This window comes from Impatiens glandulifera, chromosome 3 (genome assembly GCF_907164915.1).
Source record: "Impatiens glandulifera chromosome 3, dImpGla2.1, whole genome shotgun sequence".
Taxonomy (NCBI): Eukaryota; Viridiplantae; Streptophyta; class Magnoliopsida; order Ericales; family Balsaminaceae; genus Impatiens; species Impatiens glandulifera.
The window spans coordinates 1,995,270-2,021,685 of record NC_061864.1 but is presented as its reverse complement, the minus strand read 5'-3'; the positions used below and the strand labels follow the sequence as shown (position 1 = coordinate 2,021,685).

Genomic DNA, 26,416 nt, shown 5'->3' with positions numbered 1-26,416 from the left:
AGATAGTGTTAACTTTCTTGTATTTTTTGTATTAATAAAAATTTTAATATTTAAAAGATATGTAAGTACCCACAAATTATTTATGAGATTTTCTTTTTTTAAATCATTGAAGCTTATTAAGTTACAAGTCTTTACATGAGATTTGTTATATTAATTTATCTTTATATTAAAAATATATATTTTTCTATAAAAATGTCATTTTCTAAAAAATAAAACACAAGATGCATAAAAACGTTACAAAGATAATAGAAAAAAAATAAAACAATAACGTAAAAATTTTAAATGCCAATTAAAAGTTATCATCACGTTCAAGCCCTTTATTTCAAATTTGAAACAAACGTGTAACATGAATCATTTGTGACAATCATACTTATAACTTGTAATTTTTCTTTTCGAAGATTCTTTCTATTTCTTTATTTTGAGATCGTCATGCACATGATAAAGAGAATTGATTTTCAGTCGTTCGCGATGTTGTTGTTAGAACTCCATTAATCAATTTGACCTAAAGGTCGACAACATTTATTGTTGTATCCCATTAAAAATGAAGATATTCTAAGGCTTCTTTACAAAGTCACAAGTCTTTTATTAAAAAAATATATATGATACGTGAATATAAATGATACAGGTAATATGAATGTAAAATTATAAATTTAAAAGAATAATAATTAAGATAGACAAAGCATAACCTAATCACATGATTTGTTACGTTAATAATACAAGATGAAAATATAATTATAGAAGTAATAATGATGAATTCTCAATGATAAGAGTTTGAGGGATTTGATAGAACATATGGAAGGAAGTTGAAGGATCTGTATGATATTTTATCTAAAGTTTCTCCATATTTGGACAGTTCAATTTCCAGACTTCAAATAGACGGAACTGGCAGAGTTGTAAGCACTGACATCCGATTCCGGGAACTGATCGTCGGAAAAAGCTTCCGGAGAAACGTTCTTGCTTCTCATCAGCAAGAAGAAGAAGAAGAAGAAGAAGAACTGGCTTTTGAAACTCTCATGGCTCGCCATTTCTCACCATCTCTGATTATCACCGCGCTGCTAATTTTAGTTGTTGCTTCCAGCTTCGTCTCGATTTCAACCGCGTTACCGTTCGTTGTGTTCCATGGTAATCGCTGCATATAGATAGGCGTTTACAGATAAATTCTGACATAATTACATATCTGCGTTTGAACTTTCAAGTGTTCAGTTGAAGAATAGAATGTTAATATAGGTTCTCTGATGCGAGTATGCTTCTATTGATTTTATAATCATGATTTCACTCAAATTTCATAGTAAATCTCTAACATATCATCAGAGGGAAGGCTACTTAGATTTTAGGTAGTTATTACTAATTAACGTTCTCTGTAGATGAAGTTAACAATACTAATTGAGGATCGTATATCCTTATTCGTCTGATGAGAGTCTCATTTACAGTAAACCTGTCTTTCTAGTGAAAATTTTCCTTAGCATTATTACTGTTTGTGGTGGTACAAAATTCTGTTCGTTGTTCTGTCCAGCTTAGTGGAAAGAATGGTAAGTTAGATATAGTTTCCACTTGACCTAGCTGAGCAGTTATATTCTTTGATTGTACACGACTTTATTGCGTTTGAAGATTTTCTACATTCGTTTAGCATTTTATAAGTGAATTGATTAATTTCTCGGGATTTACTTCTCTATTTACTCACTGTTTTCAATATTTCGTGATACATTACATCTATCGATTTTATGGTGCCTTTTCACTAGTCAATATTCGTTCTACAAATGCTTGACTTCGAGCGTCTTGATATCGCAGGGCTTGGAGATCAATGCATCAGTCCAGAAATGATAAAGCTTACCCATAAACTGAGCAAGTGGTCCTCTTATAAAGGATATTGCATGTATGATCAATAGGGATTTATGAGTGATGCTGCATTATATTATGTGAATAACTTCTCTTTACTGCTTGTTGATCTTATCGCCGTTACACACTATAGTTTACTATATATTATTCCTATACTGCACGTGGTCAGTTCACATTTTTATGTATCATTTATACTTTTGTAGATGAGTTAAAACATGAATTAAGAACGTCAATTTTATGATAATTAACATGACTAAACATAGCCAAAGGTGTATGAAGCGTCAGTTGCAATAAAAGTAAGCTATTAGACAAACTTCTTTTTTAAGGTCCAGCCTTCACTTCTTACCTTCGTACTATTATTGTTTGAAAGTAGAGATAGTATCTTCTGCCTTGTGAGGAATATGGATTTTGTTTCAATTGTACATGAGTTTTTTTTCTTCTGTTTACCTAACAGTAATGTTCCTTGTTATAGAGAAGTTGGAGATGGCTTATGGGATTCCTGGTTTAGGCCCCTGGAGGTGCAGGTAGGACATAAACAGTAGTTTTTTTTATTTATTTTTCTCATTATCTTCTAAGTGCATTCATAATTCAACTTTCAATTGGATGGTGCAATATTTATCACAGGTTGCAGAAGTTTGTGAAAAGGCAAGTATTCAGTCTTGTTGCCTTAAATTACTCACTGACTCAATTTGTAAGTTTAACATTTATAATCATGATATTTTGATGTGATTCTGCAGATCAAAAAAATGGTAGAACTCAAGGCTGGTTACAACATAGTTGGTCTTTCTCAGGTGTGATTGAATCACAATTCTTATTTTTATCGTGAATATATAATTTATCTTCTTTTACACTTTGTTTTGTTCTTATCTAAATGCTGGACATAACTCCATTTTCATGTATGTTGAAGGATATGATTTCTTTAGTGTTTATGATATTTAAAAAATTTCCTTCTACTCAGGGAAACTTGATAGCCAGAGGTGTTATACAGTATTGTGACGGTGCACCCCCTGTAAGTATTCATCAGTTCAACTCTCAAACAATCTCTCGTAAGATTCTTAGGAATCTCTCTTTCATGGAATAGGTAAAAACATTTATATCACTAGGAGGACCTCATGCTGGTACTGCTTCTGTTCCTGGTTGTGTAAGTGCTCATCTCTCTTAATGGGATACAAAAGTTAGTAAAGAATTTATTTTGTTATAATTTTCCATTGCATGAGGAAGTAAGGATACAAGCAAAATTTATAAAAGAACATTGACTCATCCATGAGGGTCTGGGTTGGATTTCCACAGTCTTGAATACTCATCTTTGTTTGAATTACTCTAGTTGTCATGATGCTTGCCTTCATGTATGTTTACCAAGCTCATATTACCTAAGTTCAAGTATTGCTACACATTAAAATTTATGTCTTCAGAACCTTTGTCATAAGGTTCAAATCCGAGAGGAAGACTAATTATGTATTTTAAGAGGTGTAAGAGGGTGGTTCTCATTCAAATTACAATTAGGTTCCTGAATCCCTGATGTACTTAGGTTAGATAAGTAGAAATAGATTAGATGTATTACAGAAGAGATAAAATGATAAAAGGAGGAGGATGTGATAAGGGTTAATGAAGGCTAATAAAAATATGAGGGCTTAGAAAAAATTGAAGTCCCACTATTTAGCAATCCCAACAGACCTTAATAATCCAGAGAGCTCTATAAATAATACCAAGGTCAATAGAGGAAATGTTGGATTAATGAAATTGTTTTAATCCAATTAATGAAATTGTTGCATACCTGAAAGAAAAAAAATACCAAGATCAATAGAGAAAATGTGAATTTTGGAGTTGGCAAGGTTCTGTTTTCTCATCCCCTTCCTGGGTATTTTTACAATTTAGGTTACTTTGTATCTTTACTGGAATTTTATTCATCAGTTCCCTGCTCAAATTTTAGGCCTTGTTTGATCTGGGTTTATTTGAATAACCATTTTTGTAAGGGATGAAACCATTTCATTAAACTGCATTATGAGAAGATTGCAGTAATATTACAGAGATACATCTCGCCTTAAAGTGAAAGTCATGAATGTGGGAGTTATGCTAACTTCCTACATTCAAACAAAACAAAAATTACAGAGTTACATCCGACAAAAAAAATACTAAGTTATGGCATCTTTTGTCATAAGTTAATCAAACAGTCTGAGACTATACAAACATCAAAATGCAATAATCAAAGGGTTATTTGAATAACTAGGTGTTATTTTCAAATAATCCCATTTGATGTAGGTTGTGAAAAATCAAGTTATTTGGGATTATTTGAGTAAAAAATTATTAGGTGTATAAATATATATATTTTATAAATATAGAGTATTTTTTTATGATGATTTGAATGATGATTAAATTAATGTGGGTTATTTGAAAATAATCCCAAACAACTCACATCAAACAAAGCCTATTAAGAAACAAAGCCTGGTATTATGTCTAGTATCACTTATTAGTTTCTTAATCAGCCAGTTAGTCTTGGGGTTAATTCTGTCAAAATGTTTGCTTTATGGTTTTCAAGTTGCTGTAAAGCCTGTAATGGTCTAATTAATGAGAAGATTACTTATTTTATTACCATGGCAGTAGTTAATGTTACTTTCTTGTACTGGCAGACTGGAATTTTTTGCATTGTGGCTGATAACCTAATTAAGTCCGAGGTCTATAGCGATTATGTCCAGGTATTCTCAGTTTATTTTTTTCATTATTTATCTTTTTCTTGCAACTATATAATTTTAAAGCTTGAAAATCTATTAGTTACATTAAAACAATGACATATGATCTTCTTTTTTACCATGCACTCCTCTATTTGTGGTCTTTGACAATGGCTTTTGATTAGATAAAGGTTCTGACAGGCTCTAGCCTTTTGTTTGCAGACTCACTTGGCCCCAAGTGGTTATGTAAAGCTACCAAATGTTAGTACTCTGTTGTTGATTCTAGTTAGGAAGTCAATACACATATTGAAATTAGTTTTAGATCTGAATCACTTTCCACCTTTCCTTCCAGGATATTCCTTCATATTTGAAAAAATGTAGATTTCTTCCAAAGCTCAATAATGAACTCCCCCACGCAAGAAATGTCACTTACAAGCAGCGGTTCAGTAGCTTAGAATCCTTGGTGCTTATCATGGTAAGTGCTTATCATTAATTAATTCACTTTGTTTTGGGCCAAAAATTTGCTATACAGTTTACACTACACTACTCGGTCTATATACAATTTTGTGCTTTATAAGACTGTAGTTATACTTACTAGTATCATGGATTTTATCCACAAATGTCAGTTTGAGGATGACGCAGTGCTAATTCCAAAAGAAACAGCCTGGTTTGGATACTATCCTAATGGAGCTTTTACCCCGGTTTTATCCCCAAGAAAGGTAACAACGATTCCATTTGGGTAATGTTATATTGTCATAATCACAACTAGAATTTAGCCCGTGCATTTGCACGAGTAATAATATAAAAAACCGTGAAAAAAATTACGGATAATATTTTTAATTTTATTTTTAACCGTTTTAAATTTATGGGTGGGTCAACACGTAATCCGACCCAAGTATCCATTTACTCAACATCATTATATATTAGTTAGTTAAAAAGTTGAACTTATATTAATATTAAAACGTCCCGCATTTATCAAATTTGGTGTTTGAATTTAATATATAAAGTCTTTGTACCCTAGTTGGTTAAAGATTTGTACTTGTTTTGTTAGGTTGCAAGTTCGAAACATACCTCTAGCATTTTTAATTTTATTTTTAACCGTTTTAAATTTAAAAACGGGTAAACCCACAATCCGACCCAAATATCCAAATTAACCACAGCTCTCGACCCGGCAATCCGGACACTTTAAAAATTAAGCATCATTATATATATATATAGATCCCATTGAGGAAAATCTCAAAAATGAATTGAAATTTTATATTTGGTATAAAATTATTTTATAGATGATGATCATTTATTTATTTAGAAAACATTTGATCAAATTTATGTGCAGACAGAGCTTTATACGCAGGACTGGATTGGTTTGAAAACTTTAGACAAAGCTGGGAAGGTGAAGTTTCTGAAGATCGATGATGATCACTTGTCACTTGATAATCGCAATATGAAGAAATACATTGTCCCTTACTTGTCGGGGAGTGGATCCTCGAGTAGGGTTGATTATGAGGAGGATTCTTCTTCTTCACCAGATGATGATGACGAAGATTTTTAATTCCCCAACTCTTTTATCCCACTCTTGAGATCTAGATCTATATATTTTTATCTATATATATAAAAATCCATATTTGTATATTAATGTCATGATGATATATATATAATCTTTTGACTTGTATAATGAAATTTTGTTGTTCCCATGTCAAACAGCAAGAAAAGATGCTCCAACTTAACTACCTTATAAGTCATTTATGTTCAGAAATTCTAACTTGAGTTAGATAGTATGAGAGTTATTATCTCAAGGTTTCAAGTTGATTCATATTTAAATAGTAGATCAATGTGAAATGTTTTAATAGTAGTTTTGATGTGATTCAATATTCAATATTATATGATTATTTCATTATTCATAGTTTGACAAATTAAGAGAAATTTGCGAAGTTAAGTGGTAGTTTCTTAGATTTGGATTGTTTTGTCTGATTGAATGTGAATCAATGCAAGTGCGGGAGACTATTAAAAGAAGTTGTACGAATAATATTAGTGGACAGGTCACGTTGATTATGAATTGCCATTTTTTGACATTGTTAACCATATTATATATTTTTTTTTATTTTTAATATTTAAATACCATCAATCCCACGTCTCCACTTCAAAAACATGATTAAAGTGAGAATCGAACTTAACAACATTTGATTTCTTTAGAAAAAAAAACTGTAAAAATATTGTCTGCATAAATTAATATTAATTCTGTACGTACACAAACACAAATAGAAGACGTGTTTCATTTCCATTTTGAATAAAATGATTCATAAAAACATCATATTGGACCGGTCTATTTAACTAATTAAAATAATTAAGCCATAAATCGACCAGTCCATTTAATTATAATAATTAACAAATGTACGAGTACTACGTAGTACGTACTATGATCTATCCATTACTTGTCAAAGAAATATTTTCAACATATTATTATTATTTATTATTATCAAGTTAGTCAGCCAGCCAGTCATGAGTGAGTCGTTCTTAAAAAAGTAAATTATTTTTTCTTACACCATCTCATCATCATCATTCATCATGATGATAATAAATAAATATATATATATATATATATTGATGAGGGAGCAGTTAATACCATCCATCCATCCGCCTGTTGAACTATTCTTCAGTCAATAGCCCGCCCATGCATCAAGACCTTGTTTGAATGTTTGGTTATTTGTGGTATTTTTATTGATTTTTTTTTTAAAATAAAATAAATATATATATATATATATAAATTATTAATTTGATGAATTATCATAATGTTTTTTATTTAAATTTTATAAAAATAAAATAAAAATATTTTAGTCGATAAATTGAATGATTAAGTAGTTGAAAAAAGAGATGTATGATAATGATAGATGAGTAAAAAACAGAACATGAAACTAGGTCAAAAAAAAAACATTAATTACTAACTCCCATTTTACTAACTATTTATGAAATCAGATTTGGTATTTTTCCACCTTACATAAATGAATATGGTAGATTTTCAAGGTTACTTAGGTTGACAGTATATATATCTTACATTGATTAATAATTATTATATGTCAACAACCTGCTAATTAATAACATTGAAAATCTGTCATCACTTGACAAAATATGTACTCGGTAAATTCAAAAGGAAAGAAGAAAGAAACATGGAAGGTGTTGTAATGTTTGGTAGGGGATCATAGCTTGGTTCTTAGCAATTACATTACATAATTAATTAATTAATTATTCAATCAAGACACAAAATATTTTCTACCCCTTTGTGGACTCATTAATTAGTATTATTATATATATTTATATGGTGGTGGTCATCCTTGTTGTCCTTCTATTTCATTTCAATTCATTTGGTCTAATTTTGACCCTTCATCACCTTATGGTACACAAAATGTATCAAATTTATTATGATAATATATGAAAACGATGCTGAATTTTATTTCAAAAAATAACAATTTAGTTAACCCAGCTATAATAGCTTAATTGACAAAAGATTTGTCTAAAATTAGATTCTTAATTCTTATTATTATAGTAGAACTAGTTAGAATTCAATACCTCTATCCTTTTTTTTAAATCCTGATAATTAATTAAAAAAAAAAAACAAGATTCAATTTTTTTCTAGAAAATAAGCTACATGTCAGTAGGGCGTGGAAATAATGAGTCAAAAACTTAATCCATATTTTCTCATGCATATTGTTGATTAGTCAGTCAGTCCTTGTAACGTTAAATTCAAACTTCATTTTTCTCTTACGCCGTATACATTTGTACAAAATAAATTAAATAATAAGTAATGATATGAATAATTGATAATGAGCTAATTCAATATATATATATTGTTAAAAGACAACTGATTGACTAAAAATCTATTTACAACAATGCATGTATATTTGAACTGAAATTTCACAAAATAAAATAAAAAATAACATAACAAAAATTAAGTTAGGTTAAGTGGAGGATGCAATTGAAAGAGAAATCTAAGGGGGAGAAGGGTTATAGAATATTTTGTTCTTGCATCAATTAATTGAAAATTATATTAAATAATTCCAAGTACATAATCAACTATATACATCTCAAAAGAATTATATAAATAATTTTTTAAGCTTTTGTTGTTGTATATAATAATAATAATAATAATTTAAGTAAGAAAACTAAAGTGGGATACATTAGAAGAAGATGTCATTATGTGGTGGAATTAAAGGGTGGGACAAAGACATTTAATGAATCGAAATCATTAAGGAAGATTCTGTCCCACCTTATTATAAATGTAACATGCCCTTTCTCTTATTAAATGAAACCAAATATTTTTTTATTTTTTTTCAATAATTACTACTAATTTTTATTATTATTTTAATCGTAGTAATAGATAAATTAAGAATATTAATTATTTTGAGGAATTTATGAAAAAGATTTATTTCTTCCATTTATATCTTATCAAATAATTCCGGACAGGGGACCCCAATGAAAATAATAATTCAACAAATTTGGAAAATTCCTTAGAGAGAGATAAATTGAAACAAAATTAAATAAACCTTTGATTAGTTCGAAATTAAATATCCTTTACATTCATGTCGATTCCTTTATACCACTAGTAATAAGTAAAAAAAAAAACTACTTTTTTTTTTCCTTTTTAACAAATAAAAAAAAATGTCACACCCAGCAAATCCTCAACCCCCAACTACCATATCTTTTTTTTACACCACCACCACCGCCCAACCCTTAAAAAGGGATGAGAGAGAGTACTTTCTTCTTCCCCATTATATCCTTATAATAAACAACTTATTTACGAACGAGGGCGTAAGCCGTCAAATTGCCGAGTAGCCGGAGGAGGAGCCGCGGCCCACAGATTGATGGGCATGGGTCGGTGGTGGTGGTGTTGGTGGTTATGAGCGATTTGCGACGGCGGTGCGGCGGAGGAAGGCGGTGCTGTAGCCACGCGCTCACATGAAGGACACATGGTTAGGGTGGTGGGAGGAGTCATTTGCATGTAAAATTGTGGAGACATTTTCAAAGCTCGAAGCTCTTGAACTTCTTTTTGCAACCTCCGATTCTCTTCCGTCAGATTTTCGCAACATCTCTTCAAGAATTCGCAGTCAACTTCCGTCTGCTTCAGCTTAGTTCTGTATTGACAGGCCGGAGATAAATTAATACATTAATCGTAAATTACACGCGCCACCGTTGAGAGTAGAATTAAAAATATAATCAATTAGAAACTAACGAACTAACAAATTCACTAACTAACCTTGCTCTTCTGTTTTGAAACCAGACTTCCACTTGGCGTGGCCTTAACCCAAGCCGTTTAGCCAAAGCCATCTTTTGTTTCTGTGAAATTACATAAATATCCTCCAGTTTAGTTCTCAAATATAATCGGAATAGCAGAAGAGATTAGCAGGGGGTACACTTACGGGATTTAAGGTGTTGTGTTCTTTGAAGCTCTCTTCAAGAATGACGGATTGGTCCTTGGAGAGACGGAGTTTCTTTCTGGAAGGATCGCCGTCTTCTTCATCGCTGATAGTTTGACGGAAATCTCTGTCGCCGTCATGATCATCGCCGGTAGGTTCTAGTCTCTCGCATCTCTTTCCGCTAATGCTGGATACAGTACTGTTTGGAGAGGAAACGCCGGCTTCTTCTTCACAGTCTATGACAGACGGTAACCGATTGACGTCGATTCCTTTGAGGAAAGATCTAGTATCGTCTCTGCATGTTTCGAAACTCCGATCTGCAATATTCATAGAGATTGATAAGTAAAATAGAGATCTAGAAGTAGATCCGGCGAGGAGGAGTTAAACAGATGTAGATCTAGTTAGTTAATTACCTATAGATGAGGAGAAAGTCTCGTTCCATAGAGATTTGTGAGGCGCGACGGTCGCCGGAGCGGCGGCGGCGATGGACGGGAGTGAAGGCATGAGATTGAAGTGAATAGGAGGAGGATGAGGATTTTGATTCTTCTCCGGGAAGGTCAAGCTGAGGCATAATCCAAAATCTTCCTTTTCCAGCTGCTGCTGCTGCATCATTTTGAATATTTGGAAATGGAAATTGGAAAATGGAAATGGGAATGGAGGAAAGGAAGAAGGAGAGAGTGGGGTTATATAGAAAGAGAAGACGAAGTTTCAATGATGACAATAGATGTGTGTGTACATGTGTGTGAGAGAGATTAAACAATTACTTTCTTTTTCTCTTTTCTTTTTTATTTTATAAAAGATTTTACTATTCCCCAATATATTATTGACTAACTCACCTTTATGTAAAATTAAATAAATAATTTTAATTATATTTAATACAAAAGAGTTGATTTAGAAATGTAATTAAATATTTTCATATTAAATATTGAGTCTTTTTTTTTTTTTTAAAGTAATGATTATTTTAATTAAAAAGTAAAAATATATTTAATTATATTTGGTAGGAAAAGTATTTGTTGATATGTGATTAAAATAATCTCATGTTAAATATATTTGGTCTTTTTTTAAAATGAAATATTTTATTAGAGTTAAATAATAATTAAAATGGTCAACAAAATGTAAAGTAAATGAAATTAATGTTATATGAAAATCTTGTGTGATTACTGATATATGATTAAGATAATCTCATATTAAATAGATTAAACTTTTTTAAAAGTGATATTTTATCCTAATTAACATTAGGATAAAAAGTGAATTGATTTTATTGATATAAAAAGTGATTGTTTGATATAATCTCATATTCCACTTAATAAAAAGTGATATTACATTCAACTGTTTTAGTTTTTCTTTTCATATAAAAAAGACTCAATATTTATTTGAATGATTTTAACCTTTTATTAATTTGATAAAATATCAACAAAATAAAAACAGAATCCAAATAATTTTATAAGATGAAACAGATAGAGATTATTGAAAAACGAAGATCTTTGTTTTTAAAAATAAAAAGAATAAAAAAGTATGACATACAACTCTTTAAGACTTTTATAATGGATTAAATTTTTATGTTTTTTTTAAATATAATATATATATATATATGTATATATATATATATATATCATAATCTACCGGTAGATTTTGTATTTTTAATATAAATCATTAATGTCTTATTCTCTCAACGAATTTATCAACCCCAAATAAATAGTTAAGCTGTAAATATAGATGTCAAACAAATATATATTTCTTTCACACTTAAGTACTCAAAATAGAAATGCGTGCTTTTGACTTGTTTGGTTTTCTTTATGGAGGAAAATCTAATTTGGAAAAAAATCATTAAATACGCCAACCACCTATAATCACTTATTGACATGTTTCTTTGAATTTTCTAAATGCTCAAGTCTATTTCATATATGTTATTTTAATCTTGCATTCCATTATATGAAACAATCAAAAATATAGACAAGAAAACAACAACCCAATTAGCTAGTTGTTAAACCAAATTAACTAATTTATTTATCTTTAAAATAATAAATTAATTAAATTTGTATTAAAACAATTTGTGAAAAGTGTTACAAAAATGTAAGTTATATATTAAGTATAGAGTAATAATATGGTAGCGAAAAATTTGTATTAAAACGTGTAGCGAATGAGTTAAATTACCATAAAAATATACAAATATATTCCTCACATACTTAAAAACACATGCCAATCAAATAAAAAAAATACAATCCATACCAAGAAAATGCATAAATCATCAACACTCTAAACTATACACATGTGCTTATTCTTTGAAGAATCGAGAAATGATGTTTGATTTCAATAGTCTAACATTATTAGATCTCGTTTGATATTGGGTTTTTTTAGATTTTTTTAAATTTCTCTCCTTATCACATTAATGTCATTCTAACTCGCAAATTATTTAAATTATTAATTAAATTACCAAAATACCCTAACTCTTCTTTCAATATATTTAAATTCTAAATACGACAAATAATTTAATAAAAATCTCAAATAATCCACATTTTAATCAAACAAAGTTTGTTCTTAGACAAAACCCATAAAAATCCAAGATTAAACAAGCTATTTAACATAAACAAGAGAAAACTGAGAAAACAAAAAGTAGGTTAAACCTGAAAGAACAAGCCAACCGGGGCAAGATATGAAGATATATATTTTTCCTTGCCCTGGCTAGGTAAAGAAAAAAAGGCAATAAATAAGTTGAATAAATCATAATCGACATTAATGAAATGTCTGAATAAAGATTGCATAAGATATTAATGGGGGAAATGAAGAAGCACATGGAATGATGAATGAATGAATGAGGGTGAGGGAGGGGGTGGGGGCAAGAACATTGTTAGAACAATGGGGGCAGAGGAGCACACAATAATAATAAGAATAAGAAAGATTAATTGAATCACGATAAGTTGCCGGATGGCTAAGATGAGGGACGGGTCCAGGATCACCTGATGGAGGGACCATTCTAATATCACTGGATATAGATTATATATAGGCTAGCTAGCTATCATTGGATTAACAGATCAACCTCCTCACCGATTTCTGGGTCCCATTCACATTTCATTTCTTACCATTCAAGTCTCTCTCTCTCTGTCTTTTTCTTCACCTTTTTCCTCCTTCCAATAATACAAATAATTAAACACCCTTCTATAATTAATAATCAAAATTTTTATTTATTTTTACTAGCTTGCTAGGGTCATTGAGTATTTTCAAGGCAAGTGCATTGAACGGTTTTCATGCATCGCTGTCTGTCTGTCTGATGATAATCATTCATGTCTACACATTTACAAAAAGTGGTCATGGGCGGCCTGTTTTTTATTAGATTTTCTTTTTTTAACTTGGATAAAATAATGGGTTATTTCAAATTTATTCAAAATAATGACTCATTTTATTTTTGTATTTATATTTGATAGAAATATTTTAGTTCATAAATTAACTTATTTAAAAATTAAAATCATAAAAATGGAATATAATTATTTTTTTAAAACCTGTAAAAAAAATATAAAATAGCATGTATAATAGAGCTGCTCATTCGGATCTGGACACTTCTTATTTTAATTATTATTACAAGATAATTTTCTATTGGCTTATAAAGTTTAAAATTCAGTTTTTATCCCAAAATTTAAATATTTTATCAGCTATTAAATTAAATAATTTTATCATATAAATACTAAAACTACCTTCTAATTTTATTATATCTCTCTAAATCATCATTTTCTCACTTACACCATATCTTCTAAAGTCAAAAAGTAAATTAGTCTTCAAATTTTAAAAACCAGTTTTTTTTTTTATCAAATAAGAGTTTTTGGGATAAAACTCAAAAACCCTTTCCTCAAACAAACCCTTAGTTTCATATTGAAATTTTGATTTTTTTTATTTATTAATTTTTTATATCATTTTCAATCATCTAATTATTTAAATTAGAAATCAAGATATTAAATTATTTTTTATAAAATTAAAAATTATTATATTAACCAATTAAACAAAAATTCAAAAAAATATATAATATATAATATCTAATTAATCTATTAATTAAAATACTTTAAAAGAATATAATAATTCAAATAACTTACTCTTAATCAAACAATTATTTTTCTGAATAAAAAACAAAATTTTCAAATAACCCCATCATCAAACAAGCTCTAAATAATAGAGGTACTTCTTAGAACCCCATTTCTCCACCCTCCCTTTTTAATTGTTTATCTTTTTGGTCGTATATTTGGACTGAATTTTAGAGGAATTTTCTTTGAACAAACGATAAATTAAGACATAATTATTATTTTATGAAAATTTGTCAAGTTCTAGATAGACAACCTTATTTATTTATTAATGAGAATTAAATTTAAGAAATCTTAGACTTGAACTAGAGTTATATGACAATTATTTATATGTAAAAATAATTTTATTTATTTTTTCTACATAGTCATGAGTATTAATTATTAGTTATGCCTAGCAGCTTGTTCTGAAATTATTAACCCAAAATCATTGTACACAAACAAATATTCTGAATGAAGCCAACTGCATGCCATTCTCCAATCAACAAAATCATTACTCCTTTGATTGTTTATATAGACATTTAGGGAAATATTCCATCCATATATTATTAATTTAACTTACATAAATATATAATTGTTATTTTAATATTGATATATATGTTTTTTACTTTGTATCAACATATTATTGTTGGTTCCTCCTACTTATTAATTGTGGCAACATATCGATGTCACATTAAATGAAATTTTTACTATTATTATTAATATGATTTTTTGGATTTGAAATGGAAAAACAAAAGAGTGGGTTGTCAAAATGGGGTCCAATAAAGGAATAGGAAGAAGAAGAAGAAGTCGGACAAGGGATGGTGGAGTTCACGTGACATGGGGGACTTGACTGAGACTGACTGACTAAGACTCAAACTACACCTTGTTTAATTCATATACTTTTATATTTTCTTTTTATTTTGATTATTAAAATAAAATTATAATTTGAGATCAAACAAGCTCTAATAATTACTTCATTATTCTCTCTTTCTCTCTCTACAGCTGTTGGTTGACCACATTTCAAAGTCACGTGCCCCGAAACATGCGTTGGTGGTGGACACGTGTCTCATGAATCAAATGAGACTAATTAATATATTTATATATCCTTCATAAAATATTCATATTCCATCTTTCACTTGCAAAAACTAAAAGTATTCCTAAATTAGGGTGAGGGTATGTTTATTAAGCGTGTATATAAGTTTAAACACTAAAAAGGAGATATATAATTTTTTTAATTTAAAGATAAAATATGTTTAATTATAATATTTAAATGATATTATTTTTTAACATTTCAACGTTCATTTTAGATGTCGGTAACTATTCTTATATAACCTTATCTTTTGAACAGAAAAGATGATATATCTCTATTCTCTCATCATTTTTGTTCAAATAATTAATTTCAAATTGAATGTGATTGATTGTACCTTTTGACAAACACCATTTTCATTTCCTTCAGTTGATTTTGGTTATTTATTTTGTATAGAAACATCAAACATCACTTATTTTTAATCTATATCTATTCAATCACCATAGATTAAGATATTTGATAATTATGTTTATATTTTTTTTACAAGTTGATTATTTAAGTTCAGTTATAAATAATAAAGTAGGAGGAATTTGAATCTTAGGTGAATTGAATAAATTTATTGTTGATTAGACTGTAAAAGATTGTTTGAATTAAATTTAGTATAAAAATATAATTAAAAGAATTTTAGTAAAGGTAAGAATGCTTAGAATAGGAGAACAAAGAGGGACGCATCTATTAATAGTAATTTATTTTAGGAATAATGTGTTTTTCAGTCCACTTTGAAAACAAATAATGATAATTTTTTTTATGACACGCCTCTTCATTTTATATATAAAAAAAAAATTGTTTATATAATTTTTAAAAAATAATAAAATATATCTTCATATACTAGTTTTCTTTATTATTTTTAAGCCCGCCTTAAAATTTTATGCCCCGTTATGAGAAAAATAATTTTCTTACAATAAACATGTGAAAAGACGGTTAATTTTCTTATTTTTTCATTTTGTTTTATTTATTTGTTTTAAAAAAATAATAATAAAATACAAATTTATTAACTCTTTTATCCCTTATTTTTTCTTTATTGTTTCCAGCTACTTCAAATTCTTACACTCACCTCCAGACTCTAATTTTTAATTTGTTACCAATACAAATTTATTTTTACCCATATAAGCCCCACTAACCCATTTTTATGTCATAAATACTTAAATAAAGTTATTTAAATGTATTTATTTATATATATATATTGTGGTTAAAAATGGAATAATAATGTATGGTTATTTGGGATGAATATGAAATAATTGAAACCGAATAATTAAAGGGGCCACTGACGAGGAGATAATTAGGCCTTAAAAATGGTGGTAAGAAGAAGAAAACAATTTATGTGGGGAGACTAAACAGCCGTGCATGTCAGGGTGTCTCAAGCTTATCCGACACACAATATCCTCCACAATCATTTGAACTCTCTCTCTCACACACACATACACACAGTTGTGGGACCTGCATGCATGGTAAAAATATTTTTTACTGCAAGTTAATTATTATATAGGACCTATGTTTAAATTATTTTAAAAAATTAATCTTGTTGTTTAAGTATGATTTTGACATTCGAGATAGTAATAATAATGGGTTGGATGGGATTGGATGGTGGTGTTCCTTTTTTTTTTTTATATATATATAATAATTAAATAGATAGAAAATGAGTGCAACCGCAATTGTTATGAAAATGACAAGTCAGGGCCCTGCTACTTATATGAGCTTATCATTTGGTCCCAATTTATGAACACTATATCATCATCATCAATTCATCATTATTATTATATATATATATATATATATATATGTGATGATGATGCATGCAGTGCAATATTGCATACATGTGACTAGTTATTAAATATTTGTAGGAGGAAGGGGAGAAGGAGGAAGAGGGTCTGTTCTTCTGTCTCCTCTCCTCTCATGCAATCCTTAATTAAATTAATTAATTAATTACCACCCATCATTTCTTTTATTAAACATAATGTCAATTTTATTTTTCTGAATTAAAAACAAAATTAATAAATGTTTTAAGTTTAAACATGCTTGACATAACAACAATTATATTAAAGCGAATGATAATGAATTAATTAGCACCGGTCAAAGTGATCATTGTGTTTAATTATTAAATAATTATATATAGAGCCGCAACAACAACAGAAGTAGGGCAGCAGCGGGTGGAAGGAATTGAGAAACCCTAGGCTAGGCTAGGATAATAATAATAATATATGAGCGTGCAATTAATTAATTAATTAATTAATTAATATTAGAAAATCTTAGTTAATAATTCCTTGGGTTTAGGAAGATTGATAATGGTCAACATAATTCCTTAATAAATGAGTGAGTTGGGGTGGAGGTGGGTTACACGCGCTGAAAGGGTGGGGGGAGTGTATATATTTATTAATGATAGGAGAAATAATTAGTTGATGGATGAGTGGTCCGACACGTTGTCGGGTGATGATGATTAACTGTCCCACGGGTGCGTGCTAGCTGTCCCACGTGTTCCTTCTCTCTCCTCTTTCTCTCTCTCGTCCGTACGCAGCTTCCTCCCCCCTCCATGTGATTTCCACGTGAATCGCCGGCCCAGTGACAATACCTTCCAACAGCTCTCCCTCCTCCTCCTCTTCTACAATTTACCATTTTATCCCCCTCTCCCCCTTCCTCTCAATTCTTATCCTTGTTTTCCAATTCAGTTTTTTATTACAATTTCCAATAATTTCAATTTTTTATTTCTTTTTTTAATATTAAATCATTCAATTTATTCATTTAAAATAATAAAATATTCTTAATTTTTTTTTATAAAACTTAAATACAAAAAATATATTATAATAATTCACTAATTAAAATCTAAATAATTTATATTTTGTAAAATAATATGGATATAATTTTTACATATACTAAAACTTCTAAATAACCTTATATAAAAAAATCCAATAATAATTAAATAAATTAATTGATAAATTAAATTATTTAGTAGTTTAAAATTTTAAATTTAATAGTTGAGTTAATAAAAAAAATATAAAATTTTTTAAAAAATGACGTCACCCTGAGTGAAAAAATAATTGTAAAAGTGAATAATATGATTGCAATAGTAGTTTTGTGATAAATATATAATTGAAACAACAGGTCAAACTTTCAACAACCTCAAATTTAACTTATATCTATTTTATTGACCAAACTGACGTTCATTTATGTGCGGTTTAGATCGGATTTTTTTAATTTTATTTATTTATGTAGAAAGTTAGTTTAATCCTTATATTCATGATATTCATTTTTAACTTAATACATTTATAAAGATAGTTGTAAAATTTTACATATTAGTTAATAGATATTTTAAAATAATTTATGCTAATTAATTTGTTTATTTTTAGCCTTTCATTATTATCTTATTTCCAGGTATTTCAATATAAATACTTTTTTTACTTTTGTAATATCTTCTTATTTAAAAAAATGAAAGAAAATGAAGAGATTGTGACAAAAAAACAACTTAATATTAAACTCCGAAATATATAAATAAATAAAGTATTTTAATTAATGCATAATTAGTTTTGTCAATCTACTTCATTAATAGCGGTTATCAAATAACCCTAATTCTAACAAGGGCCTGAGAATGAATAAATAGTCAATACTTATATTCCTGGACCATACAAGGCCTCATCATGCCTGCACCAAAACCAAAGCAAGCCAACTTAGTTATAAATAAATTTCAAAGATATTTTCATCAAATCTAAACAAGGTTTTCGTATATATATATATATATATATATATATATATATATATATATATATATATATATATATATATATATATATATATATATATATATATATATATATATATATGTGGATCTAGATTCTAGATCATCCATATTAAAATCAATCACTACATTATTTAATATGAGTTTATTGTTTAAACTATAGAGTACTATTCAGAGTCATGATGATTGATGGGTTGCCAGAAATAATTTCAAAGAGTTGAATATATCTCTAATGTGAAAACATATATATATATATATATATATATATATATATATATATATATATATGAAAACATTTCAATGAGAGGTGAGATAGAATTAAGTTTGAAATGAAATTTTAATAAATAAAATTAAAGTATATTTTAACACATTATTTCATCTAAATTAATATATATATTTCTATTAAAATTCAAATCCAATTCCCAATCTACCTAGCTACTCAATTAACTAACTATTGAACACAATATTTTGGGTTTCAATATTGTTCATGGACTTGGAGTAAACACAGTTATTGAGGGATTGTATAATGGATCCAATAAGGATCCTTGTCTAATTGTTGTATGAATTTATAAGTTATCTCCTAATTAATTGTAAGGATTTCTAATTAGTATCTAAATTAAGTATGTTTGATTAAAATAAACATTTATAACCGTCACAATCATAATAATAATTATTATTATTATAATAAGCTAATTAATTATGTTTATGATAAGCAATGATGGGTAATAATTATTAAGTAACAGGATCTTGTGGCACGTTATATTGTCTGGGGCATCTAAAAAAGAGAGACAAGTTTGATACCACCATTTTTGTATGTGAAGTGGAACGTGAATCCTACGTGGAACACGAGAATCAAGTCCAGCAAAGCACACGTGTACATGCTGTATCCCACGTGCACACTTCTGGTCAAAACCAGATCTAGTCAACGTGCCGATCGATTCATAAAGAAGAAGAAGAAGAAGAATAAGACATCTTAATTAATAATAATCCCACAAAATATTTGTTGCCCGTTTTATATGTCCTATGGTCGTGCAAGAAAAGCTATTATATCTATTTACACCCCGTGCTAACCTTTTTTTTTTTTACTTTTACAATTAAGTTTTAATATATATATGTCTTTAACTTTTAACACTTCATTTTTTATCATAATTAAATCTTATTATTTGAAAGCTTTTTAAGTGAAAAACAAGACCCCATAGAGATTATACTAAATAATAACCTTGATTATTAAAAAAAATTAGTTTGTTTAACGTTATTATAAGAATGCTCTATTTATTTTGTATGAACAGTTTTTTCATTTACTATCCATTATCCATCCTTTTGATTATTTTCATATATTTTATTTTATTTGTTATTTTAAAAAGTTTATATATATTAAAAATGATAATAAAAAAACATTGATATAACGATAATACTCAATAGATTATTGAGCTCGTAAATACTCAAGAAAAACGATTAACTCTCCGACGGACTTTACTAATTTTCTATTACGAATATAAAGAATCGTGAGGTTTTAAAACCATCTTCTTAATTATTCAAATTTAGTGATACTCAATGTGGGTCTTTTCATAAGGCGTCCCCTTATATTTTTTTTCTTCAAGTTAGGCCAATATTAATTTTGTCTCTTTATTTAATAACATATTTTTTCAAAAAATTAAAAATAGCTTATGGCTGTAAAAACCCAGAACCGCCACTAATTCCTTATGAGAGTTTCAAAGGTATTAATTTAATGGGCCTAGGCATTGATGGGCCTGACCTAATACAACCTTAGATGGCTGGCTTTTCCACACCGATTCATATCATGTATTAAGAGCAATTAATAAACAAACAGTGGTCTTATAAAAATTTCATTCTGAATTGAAATATCCAGTTCTTAGCATATGAGTACAAATTTGAAAATTGAAAATCTCTAACTTGAGTATATTATTATGTGACAACAAGTCTGGTAGTCTGGTATATTAGTTATAAATTTTGTTTATGGAAGGAACTTAACTTCCTTATTATAATACATCTAGGCTATGATTAGGTATTAGGGTACCTATTAGAGTTTTGGAATAGGACAATATGATATGACGTTGAGTATTTAAATATGAACTTTTGAATTTGGCGCTCAAATATTAAACGATTCGGCTTGAACTTGAAAAATTCAAGCTCAAGTCGAATTTTAACCGAGCTCGCGAACAACTTGGCTTGTTTGCCACCCCGGTTTATTGTCTACCAAACCCCAATAGTTTTTAAAAATAAATTAAATGAGAAGAACCAATGCTAGAAAAATCCATCTAACATGAAATTCTGGTTTCTTTTTCTCTATTTATTTCCTGTCTCTCTATCTGGCTTTATTAACTTGACATTAGATGGAAAAACTTAAGCATATGAAATCATGATCTTACCTAATCCTTTTTTTATTATTATTTATTAAGTTAATTAAGAATATATATAATATTTCTTCTATTTGGTAGGCTCTAGAAACTTTTCTTGCCCCAATTTTTCATTGCATACATGTTAGGCATGTTTGATTTGACAGCTTATGAATAATTCATATGTTTAATTTTATAAATTTTGATAAAATAAAAATATGAGAATATTATTAACTAAGTTAGTGAAAAAAATTGTGTCAAATATATACTAAATATTTCTGTTTAATTTTCACTAAAAAAAACTTAAATTAAATAGTGATCATGATTATAATTTTTGTGTACTAGAAAATGTCTTATGAGTTCAATTTTTTTTATTTAGAAAAGAAGAAGATAACCATATATATATGATATGGGAACAAGAAAAATTCTTAAAATACATTGGGAGGGGGATTACGTGGGCCATAATGAAATAGCAACCGTCCAATTTTATATGTTATCCCTCTTATTTTTTATTATTAAATAAAATAATTAATTAATTTGGTAATAATATTTTATTTTTTAAAAGAAGTAATATTATGTGATTGGTGATTATATCTAATAAAATAAAAATAAGTTAAATTATTGAATGACAGGTAATGAAATTATTTAAAAGTTTGGATATTTATGGATAAGATTAGGATTTATATTACTTAATTATATTGTGCTAGATTATATGCGGAAGAATATCCTCTCATTGCAATAATCATCCACGTGTAAGAATCCTGTTAGTTTCTGAAAAGTAGATGAACAATTAATGGCTACTACGCAACCCAACGTTAGGGTGAGCCTAATTTCAGCCGTGAAATAACATTATCGATCAATTTTACTTTTTTTTTTTTCTTTTTTTTTTATATATTATTCTTCTTGTTCCTTGTTTGGCAACACATAATTATTCTCCTCTACACTAATATTTCTAGTTGCTCCTATTTTATCCACACATAAAAAAAGGGAAAGAATGTCAATTTTATCACTGAATTATAATGAAAAATTCATGTATATCACTGAACTAATTTTTGTTCGCTCATACCACTGAAGTTGAGATTAATATTCATCTATATCACTACTCTACCAAACTTCTAACCCGTTAAGTTTTTGTTAAATGAGATGACAAATGGAATTAACATGTCATCTTTTTTAATTAATATATTCACATGTCATATTTTTTAATTAATATATATTATATATATTTTTATTTATTTAAAATTATAAATAATAAAACATTTATAAAGTCATTAATAATTTCATTCTCCTGCCCTAATTAACTAAACCCACAATTCTTCTTCTTCTTGGATTATTGTTTTCAAAAGATTCGATTTCTCAAATAAAAGAACCGAAGGGAGACTGACGAGTTAGCGAGAGAATTGAGGGCAATGTGAGATGAGATTTTGATTTCAGAACCCTATCACAACGAACTTTGACATTTAGCTGAGCCTTAGACCTCAACTTTTTCTTCTTACTTCGACCAGTCTCAAACAAAGTTCACAATGAACAATGATGACAAGTAATGAAGTTTACAAATCTTCTTCTTTCTGTTGAAGGCTTATTTCTGGATTATTGTTCTTGTTCTCTTCATATATGCTTTCTTATCTATTCAGAGTTTGTTCTTCTTTCTCTTCCTATATTTCTAGATTATTGTTCCGTTTTAAAAAGATGAATCTATCTGATTGATTATGGTTTATATTATCAACAAAAATGCATTATGAGGATAGCATTTATTTATCTATGTTTTAGAAAGGTGAATCTATGTGATTGATTAGGTGAATAAGAAAAGAAGAATTGTGGGTTTAGTTAATTAGGGCATGAGAGAGAAATTATTAATGACTTTGTAAATAATTTATTATTTATAATTTTAAATAAATAAATAAATATATAATATATATTAATTAAAAAAAGATGACATGTCAATATATTAATTGAAAAAGATGACATGTCAATTCCACATGTCGTTTCATTTAACAGAAACTTAACGGAGTTAGATGTTTGGTGAAGTAGTGATATAAATGAATATTAATCTCAACTTCAGTGGTATGAGCGAACAAAAATTAGTTCAGTGATATACGTGAATATTCCATTGTAGTTCAGTAATAAAATTGACATTCTTCCCTAAAAGAGGCAAACCTAAGAGTTTGTTGGTATTGAAAGCAATTGGTCCAGTTTGAAAACGCATTACTAGGGTGAGCATTAGGTGGATTAATCCAAAATTCAATCCAATCCAATCTGAAGCCTAAATACTAATTCGGATTGGATATTTTAGATTGGATTGAGATTGGATCGGATTAAGTTAAATCGGATTGGATTAGGATTATCCAAATTATCCAAACTATCTAAATAAAAATATTTTTTTTAATTTATTTTTCTTTAAATTAAATTTCATCTTAATATAATATATATTTTACTTAGGATATTTTGACAACGATATTTATTTATTTATTTATTATTTATTTTTTTCAGATTCAAATTTAATAATAATAAAAAATTCGAATTTTTCTTTAAAAAAAAAATGTTGACTAATTTTAAGTTGATATATATAAATATTTTTTAGTTTGGATTATCCAAACCATTTTCAATCTAATCCGTATCCGATCCGTATTAATTAGTAAAATAGTTGGATTACGGATTGGATAAATTTAGTTTGAATTTAATACGGATCAGACAAAACAGATTGGTTTTACCCATTTGCTCACTCCTACGCACTACTTCGAAGTTTGAGTTGGATTTGGCCGATTTTTAAAAAATTTTAAATATCTTATTAAGATGTTAATTTAAATGAAATAATATTTTAAAATATATTTTAATAATATAAATATTAACAAATTTAATAATATTTGTTCGTTTAAACTCGTATCAAACTCAGTTTCATTATTTCCAACATAACCATTTTATATGAAAAATTGAAATTGTTTACAAATAATCAAATATTTAAAAAAAAAATACTTAAATCCAAAGCAATTTTAGAGGAATTTTGTGTTTTTGTTTGAAATTATCTGGAAACGAATTGGAGCCAAAGTCCTAAAGGTTTTGTGCTTCCTGAAGGATCTTTTGTTACATCCGAATACGAAATTTATTTAAAAATGGAATAAAAAAAAAAAAAGAATATAAGAATGATGAAATAAAAGAATAAGTTTTGGACGGAAATGAATGCATAAACAAAGTAAGAAGGTATCTTAAGTTGTTGGTTTCATTTCAATTTTTATTTTATTGTTTCCATTTGAGTTTTGTTCATTGTCACTATGTGAAATTTTATTTTATATTCTATTTGGGTAGATTTTTAAAATTAAATTTGATATAAAAAAACCATATCCTTTTATATATATATATATATATATATATATATATATATATATATATATATATATATATATATATATATATATTAAGGTTAGTTGATGTTCATGTCTAAATATGTCACATTATTGAATTTGTATTTTCCGCTACAAATTAAATATTGTTTTTTCTTTGTCAAAAAAATCATCCTAAAATCATCAACTTAAATAATGCAATATTTTAAATTATTAATATTAAAAACATTTTAGTTATTTATACAACTAATTAAAATAAAAAACTTTACATTAAATATATTTTTTTTCCTTCAAAATAATCCAAGATCAAACAAGCTCTAATATTTAATCCTTTAATATTTGTTAATATTCACAGATTTGGGATATCTCGTAGAGATTTACATGACTTGTTCTTGATTTAAATTATACGAAAATAAAAAATTGGTCCATATTTTGAAAGTATAAAATATATTCCATTGATCCTGATTGCTGATATTTTAAAGTTAAGATTATAAGTTATTTTTTTATTAAAAAGATATAGATGCCTATTTTTATTTAAAAAACTTTAAAATCTGATCAAATATGCATTGAAAAAACATTTAAATTAGGTTAATTAATGACCAATTGAATTAGTGAACGACCCAAATTTGTAAAAATCATACTTAGTTTATTAAACGTAATTTTTCAAAGAAAATTGTGCAAGATATCTTCTATATATGTGGCTAGTCATTCAAACTGAATGATATAATAAGAGATCATGTAAGTGATTAAAGATATATTCATGAATTGGTTGAGAATCAATCTATTATTTTGAAAGATAAAAGATAAATATTTTTTTTACGAAAACAATATAGTTAACTTAAAATTGAGATCACCAGATTAATTTGATAAATAATGAAACTATAATTTGAGTTTTAAGTTGAATAAAGCGAGCTCTTATATCGAAACAGAAAATGAGTTGAAAATATGCAGTTCAAAAAAAAAAGTTGAAGTAAAAAAATCATTAATATTCTAAACAAAATCAATTATCCTAAAAAAACAAACTTACATAATACAAGTTTTTAATTTGTCACACAATTGGTAAAAGGTATGCTAAATTGCCCCTATATGCACTAATTTCCTAGATCTGAAATTGATCATCAAGATATTTCATCTCCAAAAAAAATAAGATTATTAGTATTATTTGATCAAATTTGGAACCATTGATTCGATTAGGGCTATCTTGGAATTGGTATTCTTTTTTTTTCATGAAAAAATTAACAATGATAAACCAAACAGTTATAAAAGTTTAAATGAAACAAAATGTAATTAGAATTTAATAATAGATGAATCTAGAAAGAAAAAAAAAAAACTATAGCATTCAATGAGATCAATAATATTAGCTCAACATAAGGTTTCTCTATTTTTTTTTTTTAGAAAGCTAGCCGCAGGACCCACTTACAAAAAGATGGTCAATATATATTAGTCTATTTATCAACGTGTCTAATGTGATGAATGAAAAACTAGTCAAAGTTGGCTTAAATTTAATGCTTTTTCACGAGTTTTGTTCCTTTTTTCATAATTTCTATATTGTTCTTTTTAACAATCAGTTCTTTATTTTCGAAATTTCCACAGTTTTATGGCGTGTTTAAGGCCTAAGATATTTAGAATTAAAATAATTTTATGGAGAAAAAGAGAGTAAGAAAAATAAACATCAGTCTATATTGGTATATACTATATACTAACTTATATTGATTTTTTGAAGAAAAAAAAAATATATATATATAGATAATAATAATTTAATCATCATGTTGTTAAAAAATAAATATACTAACCTAGATTAAATATTTTATTGAAATAATGTATATATGGTTTAATAAATTTTAAATTGCAACCATTTTAGAATATTCATCAGAAAAAAAGGTACAACAGTACATATACATCTAATTAAATTTAAAATATGTCCTCAATTATATAGATTCATTATTTATTTATT

At 27.5% G+C, this 26,416-nt stretch overlaps 2 protein-coding genes across 2 annotated transcripts; one reads left to right on the top strand and one right to left on the bottom strand.

Moving 5' to 3' along the window:
- The first annotated feature begins 862 nt into the window (after window positions 1–862).
- Window positions 863–6,316, top strand: LOC124931043 (palmitoyl-protein thioesterase 1-like). The gene is made up of 12 exons (XM_047471431.1): window positions 863–1,122; window positions 1,789–1,873; window positions 2,309–2,360; window positions 2,461–2,481; window positions 2,574–2,627; window positions 2,795–2,845; window positions 2,918–2,977; window positions 4,464–4,529; window positions 4,725–4,763; window positions 4,855–4,977; window positions 5,129–5,221; window positions 5,836–6,316. The coding sequence occupies exons 1-12, from the start codon at window positions 1,014–1,016 to the stop codon at window positions 6,049–6,051; spliced, it is 969 nt and encodes a 322-aa protein (XP_047327387.1). The 5' UTR covers window positions 863–1,013; the 3' UTR covers window positions 6,052–6,316.
- Window positions 6,317–9,016: 2,700 nt separating this feature from the next.
- On the bottom strand, window positions 9,017–10,574 carry LOC124930669 (homeobox-leucine zipper protein HAT4-like). The gene is made up of 4 exons (XM_047471003.1): window positions 10,321–10,574; window positions 9,911–10,224; window positions 9,748–9,827; window positions 9,017–9,625 (listed from the first exon to the last, which is right to left on the bottom strand). The coding sequence occupies exons 1-4, from the start codon at window positions 10,517–10,519 to the stop codon at window positions 9,289–9,291; spliced, it is 930 nt and encodes a 309-aa protein (XP_047326959.1). The 5' UTR covers window positions 10,520–10,574; the 3' UTR covers window positions 9,017–9,288.
- Window positions 10,575–26,416: the final 15,842 nt, after the last annotated feature.

Excerpts from the sequence above, each read along its gene's own strand:
- LOC124930669 (XM_047471003.1), bottom strand. The coding sequence starts at position 10,519 with ATGATGCAGCAGCAGCAGCTGGAAAAGGAAGATTTTGGATTATGCCTC. Across the intron at positions 10,225-10,320 it reads GACTTTCTCCTCATCTATAG|ATCGGAGTTTCGAAACATGC; the intron begins GTAATTAACTAA and ends TGAATATTGCAG. Across the intron at positions 9,828-9,910 it reads AACACAACACCTTAAATCCC|AAACAAAAGATGGCTTTGGC; the intron begins GTAAGTGTACCC and ends GTAATTTCACAG.
- LOC124931043 (XM_047471431.1), top strand. The coding sequence starts at position 1,014 with ATGGCTCGCCATTTCTCACCATCTCTGATTATCACCGCGCTGCTAATT. Across the intron at positions 2,361-2,460 it reads TTAGGCCCCTGGAGGTGCAG|GTTGCAGAAGTTTGTGAAAA; the intron begins GTAGGACATAAA and ends TATTTATCACAG. Across the intron at positions 5,222-5,835 it reads CGGTTTTATCCCCAAGAAAG|ACAGAGCTTTATACGCAGGA; the intron begins GTAACAACGATT and ends ATTTATGTGCAG.